At 55.8% G+C, this 12,971-nt stretch overlaps 1 protein-coding gene across 1 annotated transcript in view; it reads left to right on the forward strand.

Moving 5' to 3' along the window:
• The window catches only part of LOC146798494 (uncharacterized), a 149,530-nt gene extending 137,550 nt beyond the window's left edge, over positions 1-11,980 (forward strand). The window contains exon 3 of the mRNA XM_085627980.1: positions 11,033-11,980. Coding sequence (XP_085484106.1) covers positions 11,033-11,036 — 4 coding nt within the window. The 3' untranslated portion in view covers positions 11,037-11,980. The remainder of the gene's footprint in view (positions 1-11,032) is intronic.
• Positions 11,981-12,971: the final 991 nt, after the last annotated feature.

Here is a 12,971-nt window from a genome sequence, read left to right on the forward strand (position 1 = left end):
CAATGTTCTAATAATGTATACTTTGCGGTGTGTATGCAGTTCTGGGATGAAAGGTAATAGCTCGCTGTTCTATATTAGGACTTTAAGTTATAAATTGCAAGTAACAAAAGGCTGTCTCTTTTGAAAGCAGTAACCTGCAGATCTGTTTACATCCTACGCATTCTGTAATCTACTTGGTACACGTTCTTAGCAGCAGGCACATTAACCCTCTGCACTAACTTCACCCAAGTCAAACCCTGAACTACACAAAATGCTGATCTCTATCCAGGAAGATAATTAATCACAGGAGTTATCTTGACATTTATGTGAGGCCTGGCCATTGCCCGCGGAAAGAAAACGCTATGGCAGGTGCTTCAAAAGCTTAATAAACTTTAATTGACGGAGCCCCCAGGAAGCCAGCACCCTAAAGCCGGCCCTGAATCAGAGTGCAACGTATAACAGCTTACCTGGGCCTCTGGGCCTCCCGAGACTACGACGACGACGACGATCCGACGATCCACCACCAGCCAGACAACGATACAATGACGATCCAGACCAGCAGCGCCGCTCCAGACCAGGTGAGTCGCGTCGTCATCCAGTCGTCAGCACTGCCTGCTGTGAGGACCCCCCCTTAACCCCCTTCTATTGGTCTATTGGACCCGTGGCAAGAGCCACTGGCCCAATAGAACAATAGAAGAGGAAGAGAGGCGCGTGATCTGCTGTCTGCTGCTGGATGGGGGTGGGATGCCGCCAGGATGCCAGGATTTCGCGGGCACTTTTGTAAAAATCGCGGCATTTTTACAAAAGTGCCGATTTCGCGATTTTTTTGCAAATCGCGAAATCGCGAAATCCTGGGGGGTCTGACTAACAGGTAGGTAGCCATCTTCACAGGAAAGGGGAATGTGTCTTGGGACCCAGCACTACAACTCCCACCAGCCACCCCTGTGCCCCCTCAGCAGGATGGAGCCCTCCACTCCAGCCAGAAGCATGTGTCAGCCATTGTCTGCTTCACCCTCAACTAACAGGTAGGTAGCCATCTTCACAGGAAGGGGGAATGTGCCTTGGGACCCAGCACTACAACTCCCACCAGACGCTCCTGTCTCCCCACTCAGCAGGATGGAGCCCTCCACCCCAGCCAGAAGCATTTGTAAGCCATTGTCTGCTTCACCCTCAACTCACAGGTAGGTAGCCATCTTCACAGGGAGGGATGTTTGGGGTAGGGAGGCCTGCTCCACAACTCCCACTAGCCACCCCTGCCCCACCTCAGCAGGATGGAGCCCTCCTCCCTAGCCAGAAGCATGTGTCGGCCATTGTCTTCTTCACCCTCAACTCACAGGTAGGTAGCCATCTTCACAGGGAGGGATGTATAGGGTAGGGAGGCCTGCTCCACAACTCCCACCAGCGACCTGTGTCCCCCCCCCTCAGAAGGATGGAGCCCTCCTCCCTAGCCAGAAGCATGTGTCGGCCATTGTCTGCTTCACCCTCAACTAACAGATAGCTAACCATCTTCACAGGAAGAGGGAATGTGTCTTGGGACCCAGCACTACAACTCCCACCAGCCACCCCTATGCCCCCTCAGCAGGATGGAGCCCTCCACTCCAGCCAGAAGCATGTGTCAGCCATTGTCTGCTTCACCCTCAACTAACAGGTAGGTAGCCATCTTCACAGGAAGAGGGAATGTGTCTTGTGACCGAGCACTACAACTCCCACCAGCCACGCCTGTCCCCCCCTCAGCAGGATGGAGCCGCACACCCCAGCCAGCAGCATGTGTCAGCCAGTGTCCGCTTCACCATCACCTAACAGGTAGGTAGCCAATCTTCACAGAGGGATATTTGGGGTTTGGGAGGCCTGCTCCACAACTCCCACCAGCCACCCCTGTCCCCCCTCAGCAGGATGGAGCCCCCCACCCCAACCAGAAGCATGTGTCAGCCATTGTCCCCTTCAATATCACCTAACAGGTAGGTAGCCATCTTCACAGGGATGGATGTATGGGGTAGGTAAGCCTGCTCCACAACTCCCACCAGCCACCCCTGTCCCCCCCTCAGCAGGATGGAGCCCTCCTCCCTAGCCAGAAGCATGTGTCAGCCATTGTCTGCTTCACCCTCAACTAACAGGTAGGTAGCCATCTTCACAGGAAGGGGGAATGTGTCTTGGGACCCAGCACAACAACTCCCACCAGTCACCCCAGTCCCCCCACTCAGCAGGAAGGAGCCCTCCACCCCAGCCAGAAGCATGTGTCAGCCATTGTCTGCTTCACCCTCAACTCACAGGTAGATAGCCATCTTCAAAGGGAGGGATGTTTGGGGTAGGGAGGCCTGCTCCACAACTCCCACTAACCACCCCTGCCCCCCCTCAGCAGGATGGAGCCCTCCACCCCAGCCAGAAGCATGTGTCAGCCATTGTCTGCTTCACCCTCAACTAGCAGGTAGGTAGCCATCTTCACAGGAAGGGGGAATGTGTCTTGGGTCCCAGCACTACAGCTCCCACCAGCCACCACTGTCCCCCCCTCAGCAGGGTGGAGCCCCCCACCCCAGCCAGAAGCATGTGTCAGCCATTGTCCGCTTCACCATTACCTAACAGGTAGGTAGCCATCTTCACAGTTAGGGATGTATAGTGTAGGGAGGCCTGCTCCACAACTCCCACCAGCGACCTGTGTCCCCCCCCTCAGAAGGATGGAGCCCTCCTCCGTAGTCAGAAGCATGTGTCGGCCATTGTCTGCTTCACCCTCAACTAACAGATAGGTAACCATCTTCACAGGAAGAGGGAATGTGTCTTGGGACCCAGCACTACAACTCCCACCAGCCACCCCTATGCCCCCTCAGCAGGATGGAGCCCTCCGCTCCAGCCAGAAGCATGTGTCAGCCATTGTCTGCTTCACCCTCAACTAACAGGTAGGTAGCGATCTTCACAGGAAGGGGGAATGTGTCTTGGGACCCAGCACTACAACTCCCACCTGCCACCCCTGTCCCCCCACTCAGCAGGATGGAGCCCTCCACCCTAGCCAGAAGCATGTGTCAGCCATTGTCTGCTTCACCCTCAACTCACAGGTAGGTAGCCATCTTCACAGGGAGGGATGTTTGGGGTAGGGAGGCCTGCTCCACAGCTCCCATGAGCCACCCTGTCCCCCCGTCAGAAGGATGGAGCCCGCCACCCCAGCCAGAAGCATGTGTCAGCCATTGTCGGCTTCACCCTCAACTAACAGGTAGGTAGCCATCTTCACAGGAAGAGGGACTGTGTCTTGTGACCGAGCACTACAACTCCCACCAGCCACCCCTGTCCCCCCCTCAGCAGGATGGAGCCCTCCACCCCAGCCAGAAGCATGTGTCAGCCATTGTCTGCTTCACCCTCAACTCACAGGTAGATAGCCGTCTTCAAAGGGAGGGATGTTTGGGGTAGGGAGGCCTGCTCCACAACTCCCACTAGCCACCCCTGCCCCCCCTCAGCAGGATGGAGCCCTCCACCCCAGCCAGAAGCATGTGTCAGCCATTATCTGCTTCACCCTCAACTAGCAGGTAGGTAGCCATCTTCACAGGAAGGGGGAATGTGTCTTGGGACCCAGCACTACAACTCCCACCAGCCACCACTGTCCCCCCCCTCAGCAGGGTGGAGCCCCCCCCCCCACCCCAGCCAGAAGCATGTGTCAGCCATTGTCCGCTTCACCATCACCTAACAGGTAGGTAGCCATCTTCACAGTTAGGGATGTATAGGGTAGGGAGGCCTGCTCCACAACTCCCACCAGCGACCTGTGTCCCCCCCCCCCCTCAGAAGGATGGAGCCCTCCTCCCTAGTCAGAAGCATGTGTCGGCCATTGTCTGCTTCACCCTCAACTAACAGATAGGTAACCATCTTCACAGGAAGAGGGAATGTGTCTTGGGACCCAGCACTACAACTCCCACCAGCCACCCCAATGCCCCCTCAGCAGGATGGAGCCCTCCACTCCAGCCAGAAGCATGTGTCAGCCATTGTCTGCTTCACCCTCAACTAACAGGTAGGTAGCCATCTTCACAGGAAGGGGGAATGTGTCTTGGGACCCAGCACTACAACTCCCACCAGCCACCCCTGTCCCCCCACTCAGCAGTATGGAGCCCTCCACCCTAGCCAGAAGCATGTGTCAGCCATTGTCTGCTTCACCCTCAACTCACAGGTAGGTAGCCATCTTCACAGGGAGGGATGTTTGGGGTAGGGAGGCCTGCTCCACAGCTCCCATGAGCCACCCTGTCCCCCCGTCAGAAGGATGGAGCCCACCACCCCAGCCAGAAGCATGTGTCAGCCATTGTCGGCTTCACCCTCAACTAACAGGTAGGTAGCCATCTTCACAGGAAGAGGGAATGTGTCTTGTGACCGAGCACTACAACTCCCACCAGCCACCCCTGTCCCCCCCTCAGCAGGATGGAGTCCCACACCCCAGCCAGCAGCATGTGTCAGCCAGTGTCCGCTTCACCATCACCTAACAGGTAGGTAGCCATCTTCACAGAGGGATATTTGGGGTAGGGAGGCCTGCTCCACAACCCCCACCAGCCTCCCCTGTCCCCCCTCAGCAGGATGGAGCCCTCCACCCTAGCCAGAAGCATGTGTCAGCCATTGTCTGCTCCACCCTCAACTAACAGGTAGGTAGCCATCTTCACAGGAAGGGGGAATGTGTCTTGGGACCCAGCACTACAACTCCCACCAGCCACCCCTATGCCCCCTCAGCAGGATGGAGCCCTCCACTCCAGCCAGAAGCATGTGTCAGCCATTGTCTGCTTCACCCTCAACTAACAGGTAGGTAGCCATCTTCACAGGAAGGGGGAATGTGTCTTGGGACCCAGCACTACAACTCCCACTAGCCACCCCTGCCCCTCCTCAGCAGGATGGAGCCCTCCTCCCTAGCCAGAAGCATGTGTCGGCCATTGTCTGCTTCACCCTCAACTCACAGGTAGGTAGCCATCTTCACAGGGAGGGATGTATAGGGTAGGGAGGCCTGCTCCACAACTCCCACCAGCGACCTGTGTCCCCCCCCCTCAGAAGGATGGAGCCCTCCTCCCTAGCCAGAAGCATGTGTCGGCCATTGTCTGCTTCAACCTCAACTAACAGATAGCTAACCATCTTCACAGGAAGAGGGAATGTGTCTTGGGACCCAGCACTACAACTCCCACCAGCCACCCCTATGCCCCCTCAGCAGGATGGAGCCGTCCACTCCAGCCAGAAGCATGTGTCAGCCATTGTCTGCTTCACCCTCAACTAACAGGTAGGTAGCCATCTTCACAGGAAGAGGGAATGTGTCTTGTGACCGAGCACTACAACTCCCACCAGCCACCCCTTCCCCCCCTCAGCAGGATGGAGCCGCACACCCCAGCCAGCAGCATGTGTCAGCCAGTGTCCGCTTCACTATCACCTAACATGTAGGTAGCCATCTCCACAGAGAGATATTTGGGGTTTGGGAGGCCTGCTCCACAACTCCCACCAGCCTCCCCTGTCCCCCCTCAGCAGGATGGAGCCCTCCACCCCAGCCAGAAGCATGTGTCAGCCATTGTCTGCTTCACCCTCAACTAACAGGTAGGTAGCCATCTTCACAGGAAGGGGGAATGTGTCTTGGGACCCAGCACTACAACTCCCACCAGCCACCCCTGTATCCCCTCAGCAGGATGGAGCCCCCCACCCCAACCAGAAGCATGTGTCAGCCATTGTCCCCTTCAATATCACCTAACAGGTAGGTAGCCATCTTCACAGGGATGGATGTATGGGGTAGGTAAGCCTGCTCCACAACTCCCACCAGCCACCCCTGTCCCCCCCTCAGCAGGATGGAGCCCTCCTCCCTAGCCAGAAGCATGTGTCAGCCATTTTCTGCTTCACCCTCAACTAACAGGTAGGTAGCCATCTTCACAGGAAGGGAGAATGTGTCTTGGGACCCAGCACAACAACTCCCACCAGTCACCCCAGTCCCCCCACTCAGCAGGAAGGAGCCCTCCACCCCAGCCAGAAGCATGTGTCAGCCATTGTCTGCATCACCCTCAACTCACAGGTAGATAGCCATCTTCAAAGGGAGGGATGTTTGGGGTAGGGAGGCCTGCTCCACAACTCCCACTAGCCACCCCTGCCCCCCCTCAGCAGGATGGAGCCCTCCACCCCAGCCAGAAGCATGTGTCAGCCATTGTCTGCTTCACCCTCAACTAGCAGGTAGGTAGCCATCTTCACAGGAAGGGGGAATGTGTCTTGGGACCCAGCACTACAACTCCCACCAGCCACCACTGTCCCCCCCTCAGCAGGGTGGAGCCCCCCACCCCAGCCAGAAGCATGTGTCAGCCATTGTCCGCTTCACCATTACCTAACAGGTAGGTAGCCATCTTCACAGTTAGGGATGTATAGGGTAGGGAGGCCTGCTCCACAACTCCCACCAGCGACCTGTGTCCCCCCCCTCAGAAGGATGGAGCCCTCCTCCGTTGTCAGAAGCATGTGTCGGCCATTGTCTGCTTCACCCTCAACTAACAGATAGGTAACCATCTTTACAGGAAGAGGGAATGTGTCTTGGGACCCAGCACTACAACTCCCACCAGCCACCCCTATGCCCCCTCAGCAGGATGGAGCCCTCCGCTCCAGCCAGAAGCATGTGTCAGCCATTGTCTGCTTCACCCTCAACTAACAGGTAGGTAGCGATCTTCACAGGAAGGGGGAATGTGTCTTGGGACCCAGCACTACAACTCCCACCAGCCACCCCTGTCCCCCCACTCAGCAGGATGGAGCCCTCCACCCTAGGCAGAAGCATGTGTCAGCCATTGTCTGCTTCACCCTCAACTCACAGGTAGGTAGCCATCTTCTTCAGGGAGGGATGTTTGGGGTAGGGAGGCCTGCTCCACAGCTCCCATGAGCCACCCTGTCCCCCCGTCAGAAGGATGGAGCCCACCACGCCAGGCAGAAGCATGTGTCAGCCATTGTCGGCTTCACCCTCAACTAACAGGTAGGTAGCCATCTTCACAGGAAGAGGGACTGTGTCTTGTGACCGAGCACTACAACTCCCACCAGCCACCCCTGTCCCCCCCTCAGCAGGATGGAGCCCCACACCCGAGCCAGCAGCATGTGTCAGCCAGTGTCCGCTTCACCATCACCTAACAGGTAGGTAGTCATCTTCACAAAGGGATATTTGGGGTAGGGAGGCCTGCTCCACAACTCCCACCAGCCTCCCCTGTCCTCCCTCAGCAGGATGGAGCCCTCCACCCCAGCCAGAAGCATGTGTCAGCCATTGTCTGCTTCACCCTCAACTAACAGGTAGGTAGCCATCTTCACAGGAAGGGGGAATGTGTCATGAGACCCAGCACTACAACTCCCACCAGACACCTCTGTCTCCCCACTCAGCAGGATGGAGCCCTCCACCCCAGCCAGAAGCATTTGTCAGCCATTGTCTGCTTCACCCTCAACTCACAGGTAGGTAGCCATCTTCACAGGGAGGGGAGGGATGTTTGGGGTAGGGAGGCCTGCTCCACAACTCCCACTAGCCACCCCTGCCCCCCCTCAGTAGGATGGAGCCCTCCTTCCTAGCCAGAAGCATGTGTCGGCCATTGTCTGCTTCACCCTCAACTCACAGGTAGGTAGCCATCTTCACAGGGAGGGCTGTATAGGGTAGGGAGGCCTGCTCCACAACTCCCACCAGCGACCTGTGTCCCCCCCCCCCTCAGAAGGATGGAGCCCTCCTCCCTAGCCAGAAGCATGTGTCGGCCATTGTCTGCTTCACCCTCAACTAACAGATAGGTAACCATCTTCACAGGAAGAGGGAATGTGTCTTGGGACCCAGCACTACAACTCCCACCAGCCACCCCTATGCCCCCTCAGCAGGATGGAGCCTTCCACTCCAGCCAGAAGCATGTGTCAGCCATTGTCTGCTTCACCCTCAACTAACAGGTAGGTAGCCATCTTCACAGAGGGATATTTGGGGTATGGAGGCCTGCTCCACAACTCCCACCAGCCTCCCCTGTCCGCCCTCAGCAGGATGGAGCCCTCCACCCCAGCCAGAAGCATGTGTCAGCCATTGTCTGCTTCACCCTCAACTAACAGGTAGGTAGCCATCTTCACAGGAAGGGGGAATGTGTCTTGGGACCCAACACTACTACTCCCACCAGCCACCCCTGTCCCCCCTCAGCAGGATGGAGCCCCCCACCCCAGCTAGAAGCATGTGTCAGCCATTGTCCCCTTCAATATCACCTAACAGGTAGGTAGCCATCTTCACAGGGATGGATGTATGGGGTAGGTAAGCCTGCTCCACAACTCCCACCAGCCACCCCTGTCCCCCCCTCAGCAGGATGGAGCCCTCCTCCCTGAGCCAGAAGCATGTGTCAGCCATTGTCTGCTTCACCCTCAACTAACAGGTATGTAGCCATCTTCACAGGAAGGGGGAATGTGTCTTGGGACCCAGCACAACAACTCCCACCAGCCACCCCTGTCCCCCCACTCAGCAGGATGGAGCCCTCCACCCCAGCCAGAAGCATGTGTCAGCCATTGTCTGCTTCACCCTCAACTAGCAGGTAGGTAGCCATCTTCACAGGAAGGGGGAATGTGTCTTGGGACCCAGCACTACAACTCCCACCAGCCACCACTGTCCCCCCCTCAGCAGGGTGGAGCCCCCCACCCCAGCCAGAAGCATGTGTCAGCCATTGTCCGCTTCACCATCACCTAACAGGTAGGTAGCCATCTTCACAGTTAGGGATGTTTAGGGTAGGGAGGCCTGCACCACAACTCCTACCAGCGACCTGTGTCGCCCCCCCTCAGAAGGATGGAGCCCTCCTCCCTAGCCAGAAGCATGTCAGCCATTGTCTGCTTCACCCTCAACTAACAGGTAGGTAGCCATCTTCACAGGAAGGGGGAATGTGTCTTGGGACCCAGCACTACAACTCTCACCAGCCACCCCTGTCCCTCTTCAGCAGGATGGAGCCCCCCACCCCAGCCAGAAGCATGGGTCAGCCATTGTCCGCTTCACCATCACCTAACAGGTAGGTAGCCATCTTCACAGGGAGGAATGTATGGGGTAGGGAGGCCGGCTCCACAACTGACACCAGCCACCTCTGTCCCCCCCAGCAGGATGGTGCCCTCCACCCCAGCCAGAAGCATGTGTCAGCCATTGTCTGCTTCAGCCTCACTTAACAGGTAGGTAGCCATCTTTACAGGAAGGGGGAATGTGTCTTGGGACCCAGCACTACAACTCCCACCAGCCACCCCTGTCCCCCGTACTCTGCAGGATGAAGTCCTCCACCCCAGCCAGAAGCATGTGTCAGCCATTGTCTGCTTCACCCACAACTTACCGGTAGGTAGCCATCTTCACAGTTAGGGATGTTTGGGTTAGGGAGGCCTGCTCCACAACTCCCACCAGCCACCCCTGCCCCCCCCCCCCCTCAGGAGCCCTCCACCCCAGCCAGAAGCATTTGTCAGCCATTGTCTGGTTCACCCTCAACTAACAGGTAGGTAGCCATCTTCACAGGAAGGGGGAATGTCTTGGGACCCAGCACTAGAGATGCCTCAGTTCCGCTTCTGCGTATTTGCTTGTGGTCCCAAGAGTAAAGACGTTGAAATGGGGGGGCAGAAGTTTTCGATACTTGGCCCCAAAGCTATGGAACTCTATGCCCCTGCTTTCTAGAACTCAAAACAATCTCCTACAATTTAGTAAGGGACTTAAAACTTGGTTATTTGCGTGCACTCCTTCGGGGGTTTGATTTCCCGGATCAACCTTAACGGTAGCAAGCGCTAATACGCCGCGGCAAACACGCGCTCTATAAAAACCCATTTTTCATTTCATTTTCATTTCACTACAACTCCCACCAGCCACCTCTGTCCCTCTACCCAGCAGGATGGAGCCCTCCACCCCAGCCAGAAGCATGTGTCAGCCATTGTCCGCTTCACCATCACCTAACAGGTAGGTAGCCATCTTCACAGGAAGGGGGAATTTGTCTTGGGACCCAGCACTACAACTCCCACCAGCCACCCCTTTCCCCCGTCCTCAGCAGGATGAAGCCCTCCACCCCAGCCAGAAGCATGTGTCAGCAATTGTCTGCTTCACCCCCAACTAACAGGTAGGTAGCCATCTTCACAGGAAAGGGGAATGTTTCTTGGGACCCAGCACTACAACTCCCACCAGCCACCCCTGTCCCCCGTTCTCAGCAGGATGAAGCCCTCCTCCCTAGCCAGAAGCATGTGTCAGCCATTGTCTGCTTCACCATCACCTAACAGGTAGATAGCCATCTTCACAGGGAGGGATGTATGGGGTGTGGAGGCCTGCTCCACAACTCACACCAGCCACCCCTGCCCCCCCCCCCCCAGCAGGATGGTGCTCTCCACCCCAGCCAGAAGCATGTCAGCCATTGTCTGCTTCACCCTCAACTCACCAGTAGGTAGCCATCTTCACAGGGAGGGATTTTAGGGGTAGGGATGCCTGCTCCACAACTCCCACCAGCCACCCCTGCCCCCCCTTAGCAGGATGGAGCTCTCCCCCCCCCCCCTTAGCATGTGTCAGAAAGTACCCCCCCAAATGACAACTGGACAGGTAAGTAGACAGTGCATGCACCCCACCATCCCTCACCAAAAGCATTGAGCCATATGACAGCACAAGGCCTCATTTCACACCAAAATATGAGCAAACTAAATATATATTGACAGTATGCAGACAGCTAAGCATACGGACCTGTGACAGAAACAGAACTGGGACTCGCCAAAAATCATGTTTAAGCAAATCCTGGAACATACATGCACCGCCCCGAATGTCATCTGTAACTTCCATTGGTGCTGAGCATGAAGGACCATAGGAAAATCAAACAAGCATGGTCTGTTGTACAAAGAAATCCAAGCACAGGACATGACCAAGGTATGCATGACATGACAATGGCTAGTTCATGCGCACATGTAATGGCTGCCAGGCAGAGTAATCAGCAAAGATGCCTCACATCAAGTTGTATTTCCACCAGTTGTCAGATGACAACCTTTCTTCGTAATGAGAAATCACACACGTGGCGCATTGTATCCAATTACCATTTTAAAAAAATGAATATAACTCCACATCATGTCATGACGCACATCACATCTACCCTCTGTCCCACAGGTGACCAACAACTGACTGCAGAGGACAACAACCGCAACCTGCAGAGCCAGTCTCCTTCCCCAGAGCATGGACACTCAGATGCGGACTACCAGGAAACTGAGGATGTGGCGGACCATGCCGGACCATCTGTTGTGTCAGGGCGCAATATGTCCCAAGCCCCTACTGCCCCACCCCCCTCAGCAACAACATCAACGCTGACCCCTGCTGGAACAACCTGTGCCGCCGCTACCACCACCACTACCACGCTGCCTGCAACACTCGCCCAGAGGATAACCAGACCACCCCAACAACTGCGGATGTCAGGGAGAGTAGGAGGGTGCCTACAGTGGTGAGGCAACAGGTTAGTGACAGCAGGCCATGTTGGAGGCCAAGTGTCACTCAAAGCCAACAGAACACTGGGTCCTAAGCCCTGGCAAACATCACCAGAGTCGTTGGGGCCTATGAACAGTGCCAGGGGCAAATGGGCCAGGCTCAGCAAGATGTCCGTGAGGAACAACAGCTGCTGAGGTCCATAGACAACCGCATGGGCCAACTCGTGGACCGCATGGGCAAAATCATGGACCTCTTGGGCCAGCTAGTGGTGGTACTAAGGGACAACCAACACCTCCACCTCCCTCCGGTGGCCCTCAGGATGACAGTTCCACATCGTCCCCTGAGGTCACGGAGAGGGGGGGACTCCTCAGAATCCCATGAGCCTGCACCTGTGTCCCCCCCGCCAAAAGATCAAGGGGCCGTCCAAAGAGAACCTTGGGAGCATCCTGTGGCAAAGCACCTGCAAAACGCCAGTCAAGGAGCCAGCCATGATGTCACCCCTCTTCACCCTGTCATAGGATTTGTGCACTGTCGTACCACACTGCCGTGGAAATTGCATCCGTCTGTTGGACTGTGTCACCACATCAATGTTGTGCTTACTCGATTGTCTCATCTACCATCCCTGCCAAATCATCGATTCACCATTCACATTTATGTAACTATTCACTTCACTCTCACAGATACACATTGTAAATAAACACTAAGCACGCAACAATGTAGTTGTATCTGCTCCATGTTTATCACAGTATGTGCAATGTTACCCATGATTACAATGTCACAGGAGCTGGGATTCACTAGAGGCAAGTAGAGGCTGAAGGGACCTAGGAAAACACAACAGAACAGTATTCGCTACTCCGGGGGTGGCCTTTCAACCATCGCACAACACTTGTCATCAAGGTACTCCAATCTGCACACATTCCAATGAGCAACAGTACAGACATAGACATCAAACGACCCTGTTACCAACACATTTGCAGCCAGCACTGACTCAAAAACAGGCTGCAGTCACAAAGCTCACATAGACCTTTTCACCAAGCACAACATCAGCAGACAACGTCCCCGTTGTACATTCTCACTCACCTTCAAGTGAAGTAGTTGTTGAGCTGCTGACGCAGGTCAACACCTTCCTCCTCTCCACTATCCCTGTCACTCGACAGTTGGGGGTTTGCAGGTGGGGGCTGCGGCTGGTCATCATCATCCAGGATCAAGGGGATTCCTTTCCGCAAGGCCAGGTTGTGTAGCATGCAGCATGCTACTACCATCTGACACACCTTTTTGGGTGAGTACTGCAGAGCCCCTCCGGTCTTGTCCAGGCAGCGAAAACGCAATTTAAGTAGTCCAAATGTTCGCTCCACCATCCAACGTGTCCTCCCATGGGCATTGTTATAGCGGACGTCAGCTGGTGTCCTGGGATTGCGTAGTGGGCTCAGCAACCAAGGCCCGTTGGGATATGCAGTCACCTAAGTGTGAAATACACATACAGATTGAGTGTCTTAACTGTGGCCGAGGACAGCATAGCACACATACAGCACACACCTTGACTCTGCGTACTCACCCACAATCCCTGCCCGCTCTGGAAGCAGATTGGCCTTCATCTGGGGCACAATGCTGTTGCAAATGATGTAGG

The sequence above is a fragment of the Triturus cristatus genome, chromosome 9 (genome assembly GCF_964204655.1).
Source record: "Triturus cristatus chromosome 9, aTriCri1.1, whole genome shotgun sequence".
Classification (NCBI taxonomy): domain Eukaryota; kingdom Metazoa; phylum Chordata; class Amphibia; order Caudata; family Salamandridae; genus Triturus; species Triturus cristatus.